The 19,917-nt window shown below is 41.0% G+C and overlaps 1 protein-coding gene across 2 annotated transcripts in view; it reads left to right on the top strand.

Annotated features, from left to right (window-relative positions):
- LOC306870927 (amyloid-beta A4 precursor protein-binding family A member 1-like) overlaps positions 1 to 19,917 on the top strand; it is a 58,811-nt gene that overhangs the window by 21,500 nt on the left and 17,394 nt on the right. For both annotated transcript variants that reach the window (XM_079418518.1, XM_079418519.1), the window contains exon 3: positions 17,457 to 19,125. In XM_079418518.1, the coding sequence (XP_079274644.1) occupies positions 17,524 to 19,125 (1,602 nt within the window). In that variant the 5' untranslated portion in view covers positions 17,457 to 17,523. The remainder of the gene's footprint in view (positions 1 to 17,456; positions 19,126 to 19,917) is intronic.

The raw sequence follows: 19,917 nt of genomic DNA, 5'->3' as shown, positions 1-19,917 counted from the left end.
TTCTAGAAAGCTCTGTACGCAGACAGTTTCCATCTAAAAAAAAAAAGAAAATTCTGGCATTAATTACTCACCCTCATGTCGTTACAAACTTGTAAGACCTTTGCTCATCTTCAGAACACAAAGTAAGATATTTTGGATAAAATCCAAGAGCTTTCTGACCCTCCATAGACAGCAATGCAACTACCACTTTCAAGGACCAGAAAGGCAGTAAGGACATCATTAAAATAGTCCATGTGACATCTGCGGTTCTGTAATGCTATGAAGCTACGAGAATACTTTTTATGCACAAAGAAAACCTAAACAAATGAATTTATTCAGCGATTTCTTCTCTTGTACAGAAATGATGTACATGTGCAGCAGTAACATGGGCTCTCCATGAAAAAGCTCACAAATAGCACGGAAGACTTGACTTGCAATTGATTTCAATATTGCAGTTGAGTTAGTATGTTGCTTAGCTAAGGACATGATGCTCTAATACGCATAAAAATACAAAGCACACACAAACTGGATGAAACATTTCAAGTCATACAACTATTTTTAAGAATAATTTATATAATATTTTAATTATGAAATTAATTTATAATTAAACTTAGTAAGAATTAGTAGTTTTGTGGTGTTTTATCATATAAGTAGTTTTTTCTTAATATATTCAGTCTATACTGTAGATAAAATTATACAATTGGTTATAATGTCGTCAGAATGTCAAAATGTGGTTCACAAAATTCGGTAACACTTTAGAATAGGGAACACTTATTCACTAATTTTAAAATTCCTAATTTGCTAGTTATTAATAGTTAGTAAGGTAGTTGTTAAGTTTAGATATTGGGTAGGATTATGGATGTAGAATAAGGTCATGTAGAATAAGGAATTAATATGTGCTTAATTACTACTAATAAATGGCTAATATTCTAGTAATATGCATGCTAATAAGCAACTAGTTAAGAGACCCTAAAATAAAGTGTTACCAAAAATTCCATTCTGTTTGGTTCCATCCTAAAAAATAAAGAGCACACATAAATTGTGTAAAATATTTCATTTTTAATCACACCAACAACAAAAAAAATTGAACATTACTATGAAATTGAACTTGGATTTATTTCTTCATTGAGCTCTTTTGGGATTGCTTTTTCCATGTAAGAAACTAGCGATCCTGCGTTATAATTTGGCTAAAATGAAGCGTCTTAGGAGGAGGCATAATTAAATCTGGATCAGCCGTGGGCCTGGAGTGCACATATGATGCCTTAAAGTGCTGTTTCCTGAGGCATCTCACTAGGTTTTGAAACAGAGAATGACTGTCTCCTTCTCTGACTGAGAGAAATATGTCCTTAAACATCAGATTTTCATTTCCTCTCTTGTCAGGACAAAATGTCACTCTTAATCTAACGTGTTTTCTTGTACTGTGGAGTGATGGTTAGGACGGCATTCACTTTCATTTCTCTTTCTGTCCACCGTTGTCAGGTCATGTGGGTCTATTCCCAACAGCATGTAATGGCTCATTGTCCAAAATGTAAAAAAAAAAAAATTTAAAAAAAAAAAAATATATATATATATATGCATGTTTTCTTGGGAATATTGTTTGAATTAGAAATCATTTCAGGTAGGGGATTTCTTATGCACCTAATGTCCTTCATTTTTGGTGGGAAAACAATAGCCACATATTAGAAAGTATTAGCAATTCTATGTTGCCCTATGTGTTGTTCTAATTTTAACAATTAGGTTATAATTCGTCATTTTAATCCTCTGATCTTGACTAAAGTTTATTGGTGAATGTCTGATTGCACCTTTTATAAAAGTACATCCTTAAATTCCAAAACAGATATTTTAATTTTGTAAAAGGTAAAAGGTTTAAACTGCAATGACCGTATTAAATGCAGCTGTTAAAGAGCCTGTGACTGATTTCAGCACAGACATGCTTTTAAACTGTGTTTCTTATTTAAGTATATCTTGCAGTCCTAAATTAATCTGCTCTATAAGATTGCAGCTGGATTTGACTCTTATCCTCAGGCAATCCTTTAGATTTTCATTCTGCCTCAAGCGCAAAAGGTGGGATAAAATTTGTTGCCATTGCAACAGCTGTGAATTGTGTGATATAAATAGTGAGAAGAGGAAGAAGCAGTAGAGACGGACCACACCATTGTCATAATGGGGGTGTTGTCACTATACAAAACCCTTACATCAGCTGTCATGGGGACATCCTCTAGCTTTTACCACTTGCTTTGTGTCGGTGATTGATTGATTAGTTCCTTTATTTGTTTGTTTGTTTTTCCCCACTGTGAAACATTTCCTGAATTCTCAAGTGGGAAATGAACATTTTAAGAAGGGCACATTCTTGATTTAACTTTGATTATTTAGAGTTCTTTGCAGGCTTGATTTATTTATTTTTTATTATGTAATTCTGGTTCTTTCTTTCTTTCTTTCTTTCTTAAAAAACTGAACTTGTTTAAAAGGTTTACCCAAAAATTCTGTCATCATTTACTCATCCTCTATTTTCCTTTTAAAGTAAAACACAAACAATACATTTTTTAATAAATTCTGTCTTCTGAAACAAATTACTCTAATTTCGTTCTGTTTCTCATACAAAGTAGTTTTATGGATTCAGAACAAGATGTGATTTGGACAGTTTTCAAGATACTTTTTAATGGTTTTTGCTTCCTTTTTAAAGCTCGAAAGCTCTTGTCTTCATCCATTGGAATTGTTTGGAAATTAGCAAGTAGCACATTCTTCATAATATCTCCTGTTGTGTTCCACAGAAGAAAGTCATATGGTCTGGAATGACATGAGGGTAATAAATGATCCCAGAATAATTTTTTAGGTAGGAAATATGTGAATAACTTTCGTTTCTGTAAAGACTGCTTGGTGTCTGAGGTTTGACATTGAAAATTAGATAATTGGAGTCATCTGAGATTCCACTGTATTAAGTGGACAAGGAGAGACTATGAAAAAGCAGCAGAAACTAATTTAAGTAACCTCTATGTTGGATTAGTATCGCGAAATTCAGCTACACATGCAAATCTACACTGGTAAGTGTGATGTTTTCATTAGTTCTGCTCTTTCGCACAGGTACTGTAATCTTCCTTTTGCATGTCAGTTGAAATGCTACTGTTACATCATCTAAGAGTTTGTTCGCTTTGGTTTACATCTGATGGATCAGCAGTCAGGCTGGTGGAAGATTAAAAAAAGAATCACTTCCAGTCTTGCAGTAGTTCCCGTTGAAAGAAGATAACAGCACTGATATCAAGCCCATATGTCCTGAAGGCTACATTTTGCTAGAGACTAATTTTATAATGAAGGCTGGATTAACAGGGTTTTACCATGTAGCTCACCAAAAGTTAAAGTAATTAGCAATGCATGCCACAAGTAATTGTCTTCACGCTCCTTATAATACACTTCCTCCAGTCACAAATAATAAGGAATAGTAAGGATTCTTGTGTATTGTTTTATTTTATTTTTTATTTAACTTTATTTTAAATACCGTTGATAGTATAAATGTAGTAGTTCTGTAGGAATCGTCACAGCTAGAGTGAATGTCCTTGACCTACTGAGTGACTGTAACATCGGTCCTCATTATTCTGACAAATATAATTATTTCAGTTGCTATGAGGGTTTTTATTGGCTGATCCAGTTATAGTGAGTCACAGGTCAGATTTGATTTGCCGAAGGCAGATGTGAGTGGGTGGGAGGAGGGTTAGATCCATACCATTTATTGGCCAAATTAGAAAAGTATGCTAATGTGTCTTCTTTAACGTCTTTTCTCAAAGCTTCCCTAGACACCGTTTGAAATGAAGGAGAACCACGTCGTTTTAATAGACCTTCCTTGAGGGAATAATAAACTATTCATTACAATCCTACACATCCTAACCGACAATTCTTTACATGCAATTCAGCTGTTGTTAGAAGAAGAAAAAACGGCACCTGTCAGAGCAGATTCGTTTATAAATGTTGTATTTTTTTCAACATTGTACCAAAAAATAAACATTCTAATCATTCAGTTAATATGGTTGCCTCAAAAGCTTGAATTTTTCATCAGATGTGATCCTGTGCTGCCTTAGAAGTCAAACTGAAGCCAGTGTCCTTGGTACATTTCCTGGTAAATCAGGGTGGAATAAAGCACAGTTGACTTACATAGCTGTATTTATTCAAATATATCACAAATAATGGCGTGACGTTTTCAATGGCCTCTTGTAGCTTCATGGGAAGTCGGAGTGATATTACAGTGGGTTCTGTTCTTATTCACTTGGCATAGTAAATACACAGCATTGTGGATTCAGCTGAGCTTGCTATCTGTCATAGTGTGACACCATCTGTCAGTGTGTCCAGTGTAGTGTGCTTTAATAGGTCTGAATCAGCAAACTGGCTGCAGTTTGACTGGTTTTAATGGTTTTGATTGACGCCTAATAGCACGTTCCATCCAAACACAGTCCGTCATTGACAGGAGTACTTAGAAGGCTATTGTTCATCTCTCTCTCTCTCTCTTGACCCACCGCCCCTTTACTATGACTGCCACTGTTCTGTCAGTTTAATCTGGCAGTGGTAATCCTGTTATAGGAAAGATTCGCTCAAACTCACCATGCTGTCTGTTTGTGTATTTTTGTTTTTTACTGGATGCGTGTGTGTAATCAGGCATTTGGAAGAGTCTCCTACATCAGGAAAAAACTGGTGGACAGTTAATTTTGTGTTGGAGTTGACTTGTGCTCATTGTGTGTATGATAATGCATTTATGCTGATCCAGAGTCACTCTTGTTTCGTGTTGGTTTGAATTACACTGCTAATTCACTTCCAGCCTTGAGGAGCCACTCAGAGACTGTTTTGACTGATGTCATTGAGCTGCTGTTTGAGTCACTGTCATTGTTTCTATAGAGGAGACTTCAGCTGCTGTGACTCACTGTGATGTCTGAGATACAGTGCTGCCTAGAACATCCAAATCCAATCTGGTCTATGACGCCTCCCATAGAATAGGTGTAGCCATTGCTGCCTGTGATATCCCACAAATCTGTACTCACAGTTTGACAGTTGAAAGAACAGAAATGGCATGTGCCAGAGTGTTAGAAATAAAAAGAAAATTATTTACAAAACAAACAAAATTGAATTGATAACTTTACAATTTTTTACGTTATAATTTTTAAGTTCATAATTAATTTACTTTATAATTTGAAATAAATTAAATATTGTATCATATTAACCTACACTACTGTAAAATGTGGGGTCGATTAAGATTTTTTAAAATATTTTTGCTTAAGATGTGCATTCATACAAAATAAAGTCTGGGCAACAAGATGTATGCTCTCTGTTATGGACACAGCCAGGGTCTTTATCCAGTTTTGACCAGATTTGATAGCAGGATTTGTCTATAAGCAGGTGAGTCCCGTCGGTGATCTTGAGGAATGGTTCATTCCCTGCCCTTTCCGCTGCAGGACCGTGGGCTCTAATGGATTGCAGTGTTTGTTTGCAGCCAAACAGCAGTGTGTCTTTATTCACAGGCTGCCTGACCCACACTCCCTGCCGGCTTTACAGACAGGAGCGGCTCCACTCCGCTGTGGGTGTGGATGAGTGAGCGTGTCTGCTGAGTTTGGCTAACCACCCGCAGATAGGTCTGTAACCATAAATCTTTTCAGTTCTGAGGGTGGTAAAAGTCTTAACTCATCAGTTTCCACCTCCTGGTTTGATGCACAGAGATAGCATTGAGGGAAAAACACACATGCTGCAGTATTGTTACACATAAAACATGTTTTCTCCTGTACTTAATCAGTATCTTTGTCTTATATTTTACTAATATTTAAATATACTTAAAACAAGATACATCGAATCATGTATCATATGGCTTCAGACAACATGTAACACAGTTCATGAGTCTTATGGTTGACTGTTGTAATCCTGTTTTTTGTACATTTGAGAAGCTTGAAAAGTCCTTGAAAAGCCCTTGAAAAGTTGCCATCCACGTTCACTGCATGTTCAGCATTAAAGGTATTCAAAATTACTGCTTTTGTGTTCTGTAGAGGAAATAAAGTAATGCAGGTTTGGTGCATTTTTACTGAGTGATCCCTTCAAAACAACAAAATTCTGCCAATGCAAGAAGACAGAAGGTGCATTCGATTCAACCATATAGTGGACTTCACAGGGTATTCCGCCATCTTAAGTGAGTTCCAATCTGAAGGGAGCGAAGGGCACTGCAAACAGCATAGGGAATTAGGGAACATCAAAACATCACTTTACAGGAAATGGAAATTCACCCAACTGTCTTTACGCACCACGTCACCAGTCAGAACGATGGAGCAGAGCCATTAAAAGAGGCTCTACAATGTTTGAGTATTCTTAAATGTTGTTGTTATTATTGTACAAACTTGAGTATTTATGAATGGTTATTATGCCAATAAATGTTACATTTGCATATTTTATTGTATGAATAGGTGAAACTAAGTAAAACCGATGACAAGCAGCTGAGCCTCTGTCTTTTTTTTATTTTACTTTATTTACCTCAGCAGTGCTTACTATGACGCTGCGTCTGTTAAGTCAATTATAGCTGTATTAGTCATACAGGTATAATAAACATACATTTTAAAGGGGTCATCGGATGCCCATTTTCCACAAGTTGATATGATTCTTTAGGGTGTTAATGAAAAGTCTGTAACATAGTTTGGTTAAAATTTCTCAATGGTAGTGTACAAAAACACCTTTTTAAACCTGTCAAAAACAGCTCTTGTCAGAGCAAGCCATTTTGTAGCATTTTCCTTTAAATGTTAATGAGCTCTGCTGACCCCACCCTGTCAGGGATCTGCAAGAAATGGGACCCAGATGCAAATGAGCAGACAATGGTAATTTATTGACAAGACGTTGACTAGAAACAGCAGGGGGAGTGAGAAGTGAATCAGTCCAAACAGAGGGGCAGGGCAGACAACAATACAGGCAGGAGGGATGACCACTGAGCCAGTCCAAGGTGGCAGCGGACTCAAGCACAGAGGCAGCAGCTCCAGAGGAAGGCAGGAAGACAGGGACCCCGTAGCTTGAAGTGAATCTCAGAAGTCGCACCAGTCTAGCCGCCGGGTAGCGACTCACAGAACCAGAGACCTGACTCGTGAGAGTGGAGAGCTGCTTCCAGGTGGTAGGGGTCAGAGGCCAGGGAATCTGGGTAAGGACAGGACAGGGCAAAACACAATAACACAAGACAACACAACGACACAAGACAGACAAAAGAAAATCTAATCAAGAGAAAACACTAGATAAGAATACACAATCAAAAAACAAGAACTTGACAGAACAAGAGAAAACAAAAAAGGAACCGAGGATATAAAATAAGACAAGAGATCAAAAAATCACTTGAGCTAGATCAAAGGATATCTTTAGGACCAAGAAACTGGTAGACACCAAAACGAACCAGCAAGGACACAAGGGAAAGGAACGCAATATAAAGCAGCAGAGCACACGAGGATCAGGTGAACACAATCAAACAAAAGAGGACTAGACAATGACTAAACAAGGGGGCGTGACCATGGGAAACAGGGAGGTTGGACAAGAGGAGCATGTGGCAAACACAAACAGAGACAGAGCCATGTGCTCAGACACAAAACAAACAAAGAAACATTGAACAGGGACAAGACAGACAAGACTGTCAGGGTAGGATCCTGACAGTACCCTCCCCCCAACGGACGCCTCCAGGCGTCCACACTGTGCAAAGGAGTCAAAGGGGGTACCAACTGGGAGGGCGGGCTGGGAAGAAAACTTTGAGTTCCAGGGGGGCCCTTAAACATAGGGGGTGGGACTGGGGAGGAAAATACTCCAGGGAAATAGCTTGTGGCCGACCAGGGAGGTGTCGGCTTAGCGAACTCATAAGGCCTTGGTAACAGGGAGGGCGGGATGGGGACCTTGTTGGTGGTCCTTCTGGAGAAATTGGAGGCCTGTTTCAGTGGTGGAGTCGTCAAAATGGCCTTAGTGGTCTCTGGAGCCAACTCCTGACTGGTGACGGACCTTGGGACAAACTCAGGGGCCATGACTGCACTGGCAGGGAGGGTGCATTCTTGGAAAACAGGGTCAGGAGATGCAAGAACAGGCTCAGGTACAGGCTTGGAAGCACACTCCAGGGCTTCAGGGACAGACACTGGGCTTGACTCTGACGGGCCCTGCGGGACCGCAAGGACAGACTCTGGGACTGACTGGGGAGTGGCCACTGGATGGCGCTCTGGAGGAGCGGGCACTGGAGCTGGAGCAGACACTGGAGGCTTCTGGACCAGAGCTGTGGCTGAGAGAACTGGCTGCCCAGGAATGGCCTCCATGGCCATTGCAGGAAGATCGGGCTGCTTGACATGGACCTTTGTGGCCGGGACGGTGGGAGCGGGCTGCTTAACAGCTTCAATGGTCGCAACAAGGTGAGCGGACTGCTCAGAGTCGGGCTGCATGGCCATAGCTGGGGGATTTGACCGCTCTGGGCAGGCATCTGTGACTGAGGCAGGAACAGTCTCAGAGAACAGAACTTGACAGACAGCATCCCCTTCAGTGATCATGACATGACTGGTTGGCAGTACAGATATGGCCTTCTTGGCTGTAGCAGGCAGATTAGGATGCTCAGGACAGGCCTTCAAGTCTGGAACCAGGACAGGCTCCGAGGACATGGCACGACTGACATGACTGCCCTTCTTGGGCGTGACAGGATTAACAGGTGGTTCAGGTAAAGTTACACGAACAGTCACAGATTCCTTCACTAGGGCAGAGACAACAGGTGACGTGGGCAGCCAAGGGTGTGGTTCAACCGGGTTACATACTTCTGGGACCACTGGATATTGGACCATCAGAGTTGGTTTCTTCAGGACCATTGGACCTTGGGCCTCCAGACTTGGGTCCACCTGGACGACTGGACTAGGAACCTTCTTAGTCTGGTCCTCCAAGACCTCTGGAGGCAAGGCATCCTGACTCGAGTCATCCTGGACCACTGGACTTGGGGCCTCTTGACTCAGGCCCACCTGGACCAATGTGCATGGGATCTCGTGGCTTAGGCCCTCTTGGACCAGAGGACTTGGGACGCCTTGAGAGGCAATGTCAAACTGCACCACCCGGGCCCTCCTTCGCTTTGGCTTCTGGGGGCACAGCAGTGTGTGATCAACTGCTACTGGGGAGGCGGCAGCAGCCGTGGCTGCTTCTGAGTTGACTCTATTGAACTTAACCACATTTGAAGTTATTGCTGCTAATTTGGCCATCTCTGGGATGAAAGAATCTGACTTGACTGGTTCTGGACTGACTGGAGCAGGCTTGACAGGCTCTGGACTGACTGGAGCAGGCTTGACAGGCTCTGGACTGACTGGAGCAGGCTTGACAGGCTCTGGACTGACTGGAGTGGACTCAACTAGCCCAGGACTGGCAGGAACGGACTCAACTGGCTCAGAGACCGATGCAGTGTTCTGGGTTGCTTTCCTTCGTCTTGACCTACGCTTTATTGGAGTCAGAAGATGATCTGGGACTTGACCCAGCAAGGGTAAGAGAACAGGTTGGTCGCTGCAGTCTGGACCTGGGATGACTGGAGAAGACTGGACAGGCCCAGGGATAACTGGAACAGACCTAGGATCCTTTGCCGTGATCGCTTCTACACGGACTGCGGTTAACTCCGTGGACTCGGAAACCGATACAGCAGTCTTAGCTGCTCTCTTCCTCCTCAGTCTACGTTTTAACGTAGGAGACTGAAGAGGGTCTTGAACTTGACTTGAAATGAGAGGGAGGGTGGCATGGTCTCTGCAGGCTGACTCTGGTGGTGTAAGGATCTGCCAATCCTTGCGATGGTGCAAATACTTTAAAAAGGTCCAATAATCTAGGCCTCTTAGTTGCTCCATTTCCCATTGTGGTAGGGGGTCATCCAAGCAGAGATTAAAAGCCTCCTTAAGAGTTGAGTCCGGGTACTCCAAGCCCCTTGCCATGGTCCAGAAGAATTGGGCAAATGAACCCACCTCCCGGCCCTGCTGGCGGAGCGATGCCACTGCCCGTTGGAGTTCCAGTCCTCCCTTGGCAGTACTGGGAGGAACAATACGGATGCTCATTGCTGGGTCCTGAACTGGCTGGTTCGTTCTGTCAGGGATCTGCAAGAAATGGGACCCAGATGCAAATGAGCAGACAATGGTAATTTATTGACAAGACGTTGACTAGAAACAGCAGGGGGAGTGAGAAGTGAATCAGTCCAAACAGAGGGGCAGGGCAGACAACAATACAGGCAGGAGGGATGACCACTGAGCCAGTCCAAGGTGGCAGCGGACTCAAGCACAGAGGCAGCAGCTCCAGAGGAAGGCAGGAAGACAGGGACCCCGTAGCTTGAAGTGAATCTCAGAAGTCGCACCAGTCTAGCCGCCGGGTAGCGACTCACAGAACCAGAGACCTGACTCGTGAGAGTGGAGAGCTGCTTCCAGGTGGTAGGGGTCAGAGGCCAGGGAATCTGGGTAAGGACAGGACAGGGCAAAACACAATAACACAAGACAACACAACGACACAAGACAGACAAAAGAAAATCTAATCAAGAGAAAACACTAGATAAGAATACACAATCAAAAAACAAGAACTTGACAGAACAAGAGAAAACAAAAAAGGAACCGAGGATATAAAATAAGACAAGAGATCAAAAAATCACTTGAGCTAGATCAAAGGATATCTTTAGGACCAAGAAACTGGTAGACACCAAAACGAACCAGCAAGGACACAAGGGAAAGGAACGCAATATAAAGCAGCAGAGCACACGAGGATCAGGTGAACACAATCAAACAAAAGAGGACTAGACAATGACTAAACAAGGGGGCGTGACCATGGGAAACAGGGAGGTTGGACAAGAGGAGCATGTGGCAAACACAAACAGAGACAGAGCCATGTGCTCAGACACAAAACAAACAAAGAAACATTGAACAGGGACAAGACAGACAAGACTGTCAGGGTAGGATCCTGACACACCCCTCTCTTTCGTGCCGCTCTCTGAGGGACTGTTTACTTTAGCACATTATTAGGAAAGGTGATTTGCAAAGATTCATTAAAAACCCTTATACTCACTTCTTCCGTAAGTGAAGCTGGATCACGAATGATTCGCCCAAACATAGACGTATTTAGGTAGATCAGGGGGCGCATTCCCTTCAAAAACAAATGTAATCCTCTGCATCTTCAGCAGCTCAGATGTCGGGAGTAAATGACGACTGCTATATTCATTATTACATCCAACAACAGAACGCCTCAATCGCTTAATCGGAGACATGTTGTCTTCCCCTGCACCCGAGTCGTCACAATGCTCTCAGCTCACTCAGGGCGGGTCTAAGGTAAGACGGTCTTGTCAATCAACTATCGTGGGAGGGATAGAACTACGTCATTCTCGTCATTCATTCAAATTTTGCATCTGATGACCCCTTTAACAATATTTATTATGTTTATTATGTTTGATAGTAAAAATAAATTAAAATATTTAATTATGTTATATTATAATCTGCGTGACCCCATCATTGCCTTTCTTTGATGACGTTCCAGGGCCTTCCAAATGAGCGATTATTCTCAGTGAAGTCCACTTCAGCGGAAATCCCTTACTTAGGAAGTAGGGAGCAGTGAACACTGCGTAGGGAGCCTGTCAATCGGAACGCACCTAAAAACACTTCAAAATGCATTCTCTGAAAATAGACTTTATAGTCGGCATGAAACTGAAATTGCGAATTTTCTCCCCTGTTTGTGATGTCTAACGGAAACTGCTTCACAGAATGTGGAGTGGAACAAATGTTGTCCAAAAGGAATTGCTTGGCTCTTGGATCATTGGATGTTTGAAAATGTTGGTCACAGTTTATTTTAAGGTCCAATTCTCGATATTAACAAACTATTAACTATAACTTTTGCCTCAATAAACTCAATAAACTCTTTTAATAGCTAGTAAGGCGGCTGTTAAGTTTAGATATTGGGTTGGATTAGGGATGTAGAATATGGTCATGCAGAATATGTGCTTTGTAAGTACTAATAAACAGCCAATATGTTATTAATAGGTATGCTAATAAGCAACTTAATAGTGAAAATCGGTCCCTATACTAAAGTTTTACCAAAATGTTTTTAATTAAAGATTACGAGACAACATGAATTTGTAATAAATAAATAAATGTAAAAATGTGCATATTTTATAATAAATATACAGTACTAAATAAAATCAAGATTTGTCAATTTCATAGTTGACTTTAATATATTATGCCTCAGATATTTTGGTTCCTCTCAATTTCTCTTCTTTTAAGGATGTTTAGATGGTTTACTGGTACTCAAAACAATGTCACTTATTAATTTTTCTCAAATCTCAACCCACGGTCATCATCTCCGCTCATTGTGCTTTCTGAGAGCAGCAAAGACTCCATGCTGATTTGTCCTTGTGGGTAAGCCACTGAGTGAGACCTCCGCTGGGAACTGTGTGGGAGAGAGAGCTGTGAACACCCTCTGATTAAACCTGCTCCTCACACATACTGAAGACTACATGTGTGAGGACCTTACGTGTGTGTGTGTGTGTGTGTGTGAGAGAGAGAGAGAGAGAGAGAGAGAGAGAGAAAGCGAGAGCGATAAAATGGCATGGTGTTCTTCTGTATCAGCAGTCCTTTTTGTCAGCTGGCCCATGCCAGCTCCTCTACTTTTATCAGTGACCTTCAGCACGTGTCTAGGGTATCTTCTCCTTCTCCTTGTCTTTTTGTAGCTCAGGTGAACTTTCACAGTCATGCTTATTACAGCCCACGCTGCACGTACAGCTGATATTACTTTCTCAGGGTTATTTTCAAATACTCATTTGCATAATATCTAGGAGTTTTGCCAAGTACATGTTTAAAGCTCTAGATGTTTGTTCTTTTATGGAGATATGTTGACATTTTCTCTTTCTTCAACAAATAAGAACAGGTAGATGGCTGTAGAGCCTGAAGCTATTTTTCACAACTTAGTCATTCATTGTAGCTTTTGTTGTAATACAAACCAGATATCAATTTTTTTTTTTTTGTCTTTTCTAATCTATAAGCTATAGGCTGACCATAAATTCTCTTTCTCCTGGATTTTGAAATTTTATCTGGGTTTTGGCTGATGGTAATAATGACTGAAAAGAAGTTTGACCTATAGTGTGCAGGCATTGTACATAACTGATCAATTGTGTAAGTGCAAGAAGGTGGGATCTACTGAGAAGAGTCAAATATAATGTATGAGGCCTGTAGAAAGCACATCATTAGGAAAGAAATGCCAAAACCCATACATTTTAGGCAATTTAGAAATCCTGGCCAGGACACACACAGAAAAAGAGGACATATAGTCTGTGCTTGATAACTGGAAGTTGTTGCTACATCACACTGAAATGGTTTGACAAACACTATTTTTATATTGAAACAAGAAATTGTAGTGGAACTTATCAAAAACAAAGCTAGTTATTATGATCCAGTTAGTCCACAGACATGGACGAAATCCACAAAAGTGCGTTTAGTTTTCACTGAGCCTTTGAAACTGTACAGTTTATAGAAGTTACAGTATGCTTGCATATTCAAAGAGGAAGTTCTGGACTACTGGAGAGGAAAGAGTTACCCTGTGACTCTGATTTTTACAAAATCAATAATGGTAAACAATCATCCCTCTGGGATCGCATTGTTAGGTCTGTCAGTCCAATGTTGATTGATTTGCCTGACTCACCCATGCCAAGAATCTCTCTCTTTCTCTCTTGTTGGGGTGTCTCCAGGAAGGATTCTGGGGGAGTCAGTTGCTTACAGAGGAGAGGAGTTGGAAGTTTCACAGTCAGACATTTTTCTGCAGTCTTTGAACACACCATCCTAATCAGGCTGGGGAGGGGGATTCACCACAGCAACTGGAGCTGCTGCTTCCTCTGTGTGCTGCCAAAAATAATCTTCCCAAGCAGTATTTGTGTCTTGTTTTCCTGTTAAAAAAAATCTAAACATCCTTGAAACAACATACGGTTACTTGAGAAGCAAAATTGTGTACGTGTGTCAGTCCTCTGTCGTGTGTGTCATGTGTTCCCGCCTCATGTTTCCATATTTGGTTTGATTCCTGTCCTTGTTTAATGTGATCATTAGTTAATTCTTGTCCAGCCGTGTTTGTCTAATTATCTATGCTTATCCTGTGTATTTATAGTCCTGTCTATTCAGTTTGATTTTGTCTGGTCTACTCGTTACTCCCTGGTGTTCCTCTCTGTGTCAGCCTTGCCCTGCCTTATTTGAAGTAAAGACTGTTATTTGAGTTTACATCCTCCTCTGCGTGTTCCTGTATCCCCCTCGTGTGTGCACCGTGACAATGTGACTGCATTAACTAAATTAACTAAAAATGATGTGCATTTTTCTAACCTCATTGGCAAATTATCATTTTTTGAAACTGTATCTATGACTGTTTTTCCAGTCAAATATATTTAGACATTTACAATGTTAGAAGCAAATAACTGTAAAAATAATTTTAGAATTTGATTAAATTAATTTTTCTCAAGCCATTGGCATATTGTTGTTCTGAAAATGGATTATGCCTGGTTTCCCAGTAAAAGATAGATAGATAGATAGATAGATAGATAGATAGATAGATAGATAGATAGATCTTTAAAATGCACATTCACTGCAAAATAATTTCAAGGAATATATTTTAAATTAATTCACTAAAATTATGTTCTGGCTTTCCAGTAAAAATAAAATAAAACATCTTTAAAATAATGTACATTTACTTCAGAACCAAATCTCTATAAAATCATTTCATAGAACATAATTCATTTTAAAATATATATTAAAATATTGTGTTCTTTATTTATCATTATTTTCCTGTAAAAACAAAAAACTATATATTTATGGGAGAAGCAAAATTGTTTTTGTGCACCTGTCTTTGTGTGTATGGATGTTTTTTTTGGCCTCTGACTCAGATCATCAAGGTGGTTGCCCTCAGGATTTTGTACATGTTTTGAACTAGAGACAGGAGGGAGGGGAGCTCTCTGTCATTTCATTTCCTCTGGCATTCCAGCACCTTCTCACGTCTACACCAATTACTGCTGCCTTCTGAGGGGTTCGGTATGCGCACTGTCACTTTTGATCACACCTCACAGGAACACGAGCACCGTGACTTCTTTCTGACACGATATCTCTAACAACATGCCATACACCGTCATGCATGGAAACAGACGTCACGTTTGTAGCGGTGACTCATGTTTCAGTAGGCCATATCACCTCTCTCCTCTCCTCACCGGTTTAGAGAAACTGCTCTTCATTCTAGGTTAGCTGTCAGGAAACGAATGAAACTGTGGCTAATTGTTTGTGTTGATTAATATGAGATCACAGCTCGTCTCAAGCGTCGTCTAATTCCAGATGGAAGTATGCTGCAAAATCTCACCCATCATAATGCTCCAAAAATGTCAAAAGTTTGGTATTTAGTGAAGACATTTGGACAAAGCTGTGCAAGTGTACGAGTGGCTGTCATTGCGTGTGAGTGTGTACAAATTGTTCTCTGAAAGAAATGCCTGGTTCAGTACCAAGTTAAGCTCAGTCAACAGTTGTGACATTATGATGTTAATTAGGCTACCAGATAAATTATTTTCCACTTGTCCCTCTTTTAAAAAAAAAAAAAAAAACGTCAACATGTTTTTAGTGTGAAAAATCACTTACCTTTTCTGTGTAAAATTCTAATTTTACAAATTTATTACCATTACAAAGTAAAGCCTAAATATAAGTTTCATATTTCTGCTTTTAAATTCTCAAAAAATGGGCCCCATTCACTTATGTTTTAATCAGGGTTTGTAAACAAGATTAGCTTATACCGTAACCTCAAAAAGGTCATTGCGACTTTTTTCTCTCACAATTGCAAGGTCACATCGCACAATTCTGGCTTTTTTTTTTCTCTCAATATTGCATGATATAAACTTGCAATTCTGAATTTTTTTTCTTGGAATTGTGAGTTATAATTTGATAATTGCAAGATGATATAAGGTCAGAATGGCAGGATATAAACTCGCAGTTGCAAGTTATAAATTCAGGCTTTATATTCTGAGAAACTCGCAATTACTACGAAAGTCAGAATTGTGAGATAAAAAGTTGCAATTACCTTTTTTAATTTTTTATTCGGTGGTGGAAACAGGCTTCCATAGGGAACACATAATCACTATTAACTAAGAGTTCCCCTCACTAAACTCCTAATTTGCTGCTTATTGATAATAAGAAAATTCCTCGTTAGAGCACTACCACTAAAATGTTTATTTTTTATATATTTATATTTAACATTTTTTTTTTAAATAAATTTGATTTCAACTTGACTAATCAGCTAGTCTTTTGTCAATTAGTCAACTGCCCATCCCTATTTTTGAGAACCTCCTCTTTTGTCACAACAATGTGTCACTGTACCCTACTCTGGCACGGTTTGTGTAAGTACATGTAGTCTAGTCTAGGTAATAGTGCTGTCTTTCACTTGTACCAAATGTACATTAATACCCTCAGGAGCTCATTCAGACAAGTGTTAATGTGAAAACATGAGCAGTCAGATAGCTTGACAAGAGTTTGAATGTGAGTTCTCTTATTAAATCGATTGTGTTATGTTATTCAGCTTATTTTGTGGTGCTTACCAACTCATAGCTGATGTTGATAGGAGTTATAATATGTATGAAAGTGGAGGCTTGGTGGGTTTAGTTTGTACAGCTCTTTGCATTTCTAGCTGTTGTGTGGGGATAAATTGTGAGCTCACAGTAAAGGCAGGTAGAAATACTTCAATACTTCTGCTACCATAAATAATTGCTTTATTTTTATAGATTATGACTAAATGTAGGATAATTTCACTGATTTGTGCATGTGTGAAAATTCTCATATCTTTGTACATCAACTACAGTACAGAGGCAGCTAATCTTGATATGTGGTAGCATAGTAAATGTCACAATGAATAAAACATCAGCTACAACAAGGTTAATGATGGATTTTTCCCCTGGTGATTGATTGGTCAGAAATTTGATTGCAGGTGAACTAGTCTTAATTCTCATTGGAAACATTATAGAATCTAATGAAGCCCAGACAAGTGCCCCAGCATATTATGATACTTAATGTCATTTTGTATTAAGCATCTGATATGACTGGAGTATGTCAGAGTATATAACATCATGTGGCGTCTCAAAAACTCTGTACATCTTCATACAGACAGAAGCACATTATGTCAAGATTAAGTAAAAATGCTGTTTTAAATAGTTAAGCACCTTAAGAAGTACCTTTTTTTTGTATTAATTTCCATATTAAACATTCTTTGACTTTTTTTTCTCAGTTTTTCATGCTTTTGTAAAACCTGTGTGAAAAATGAAACCAGTTTCACAAATAAAACTTTATTTATTTATTTATTTATTTTAAATACAACATATTTTCCAAGAGTACTATTATTTTCTTTGTATGTAATACCTGAGGGAAAAAACTACTGAGTGCATCTTTAATGGACTGCTTCGATGATCTTGCTCACTGAGTTGTTACTGTTTCAAGGTATATATCTTGTTTTTGTTTGTTTTTCTACAGGTGGTGCTTGAGTGGAGTCCTACTGGGAGAAGTAATGCTCTGTGTGTAGACCTCCCCCATTCCAATCATGAGCCACCAGGAGGTGCCGCATGGCCAGGAGTTGAGAGAGGCGGCTGAGGCAGACTTGGAGCGTCGGGGCCCTGAGGGCCAACAGCCCCCCTCATCCCACCGTAGACGCCACGACAATGGAGATGGCAGTTCCCGCTCCGGTCGACCCCGCAACCACCACAGCAACCACGGTACGGAGAATAACCACTACCAGTCCCAACAACAGGGGGCCCCACGCTACCGCAGGTACGAGGGATCTAACGGAGGGACCAACCGCACGCGTGCCACAAGGAGGACTGCGGAAGAAGGTGACACTGAGCAGCAACCCGTGCAGCAGCCCATACCGAGACCTGCAGTGACACGCTACCGCAGACAGGGAGACAACGAGGCCCGAATCAGGGCTCAGCAACAGAGACAGCGACAGAGGGAGAGGCAGCAGAGAGACGCAGAGAGAGCCGAACAGCACAGGCTGGAACATCAACAGCATCTCGTCTCACCTACACAAGCCATGCCGGCCAGTAGAGAGCCAGAGGAAGCTGAGGAAGACGAGGGCGATGGTGGCAGTGCTTTGGCCCGATCTGCCAGCACCGAGAGCGGCTTCCACAACCACACAGACCGGGCAGAGGGGGATGCAGTCATGGTCCTGGAAGCAGAGCCCGAAGACGAAAGCACATATGGCATCCCGCTTCGCCCGGAATCGGAGGAGTACACAGAGAGCGCAGAGTCAGAGCAACAGCACGGTGGTCCAGCTTACCTCCAACCCCAATACCCACCTCAGCCCCCGCCGCTACCTCGAGAGCCCCTGCCCAATGCTGAGAGGCCCCATGATGCAGAGATGCTAAACCCCAATTACTCCAATTATGTTTACACTCAACCCATGTACCGCAGTCCCACCGAAGCAGGAGAGGCCCGTGAAAGTGCAGCAACAGAAGATGAGCCGTACTCTGAGCCCTACGCTGAATACACCCTTCAGGAGCATGTTTATGAGGAAATCACAGAAGCCCCTTCAACCAAAGCCGAGGGACAGACTCCGCAACAACGCAGGGCAGACTTCAGGCTCTTCGATCGTGACCTCTACCAGCAACAAGAGGCTGTTGGGTCCAGGCTGCACCACTACGATGAGCGATCCGACGGAGAGTCGGACAGTCCCGAAAAGGAAGCAGAGTTTGCCCCGTACCCCCGTGCTGACAGCTGCGAACAGGATGAGGACATTGACCAGATCGTGGCAGAGGTGAAGGAGAGTCTGAGCTCACAGAGCCTGGAGCGTGTCGCCATGGGCCTGGACAAGGACGGGAATGAAGAACAAGAGTGGCCTGAGTCAGAGTCCCATGGTCAAATGGACGAAATCAAACCCAATGAGCCAATGGGCGAAAGAGAGTGTGTAGAACAGCCTCTTAGAAGTCCTTTAGAAGAGCCAGCTCCAGTTGTAAAGAGCAGTCGTGAGAAGAGAGATGCAATCTCACTGGCTATTAAGGACATCAAAGAGGCAATAGAGGAGGTGAAGACAAGGACGGTCCGTTCGCCCTACACGCCAGACGAGCCCAAAGAACCCATCTGGGTAATGAGGCAGGACCTGAGTCCTACGGCAGAATCTGACCTGCAGCCGTCTCTGGGGGCTGATGTGAGTATGAGCTGTACCATGTTCTGTTGATTCTTAGCATTTTACGTTTTGTAGAATCATCACTGCTGTTGTTTTCACAGTTTTATTTTTGTTGTAGAATCTTGCTTACAAAGCTTCACTTTAAGGGACAGTTCACCAAAAAAAATAAAAATTCTGGCACCATATACTCCTTCCAAGCAAATAAGTCTTTGGTTAACCTTTGAAAGACAAATGAAGATATTTTTAATAAACCCTGAGAGGTTTCTGTTTATCATTGAAAGTCCATGTAACTAAACTTCCTAAAAAGGTCATAAAAGCCTGTTTATCAAGACTGTTTATCATATAAAGCGATCATATATCTTGACGGGACTTGAAGTTAACCACTCAACTCATTTGGATTCATTTTATGACATCAACCTTTTTGGATCTTGGTTACCTGGACTTTCAATGATGAGACATAAACCTCTCAGGTTTTATTAAAATTATTATTAAAATTATTCTTTTTAAAAATTTAAATTCAGTCATTAATTACTCACCCTCATGCCGTTCTAAATGCATAATACCTTCATTCATCTTTGGAACACAAATTAAGTTATTTTTGATGAAACCCTCCATAGAAAGCAAAGGTATTACCACGGTCAAGGAACAGAAACGTAGTAAAAACATCATTAAAATAGTCCAAGTGACATCAGTGTTTCAACCGTAAACAAGGCCTCTGCTCATAAAATTGTGTGTTTTACGTCATCAGCAGCACGTGCATACATCGTGGTACTCTCGATAATGGCGGAGGACTGGACAATGAGAAGAAAAAAA

Source organism: Barbus barbus, assembly GCF_936440315.1.
Source record: "Barbus barbus genome assembly, chromosome: 6".
Taxonomy (NCBI): Eukaryota; Metazoa; Chordata; class Actinopteri; order Cypriniformes; family Cyprinidae; genus Barbus; species Barbus barbus.
Note: the sequence above shows the minus strand (reverse complement) of the source record. Positions and strands in the feature narration are given on the sequence as shown.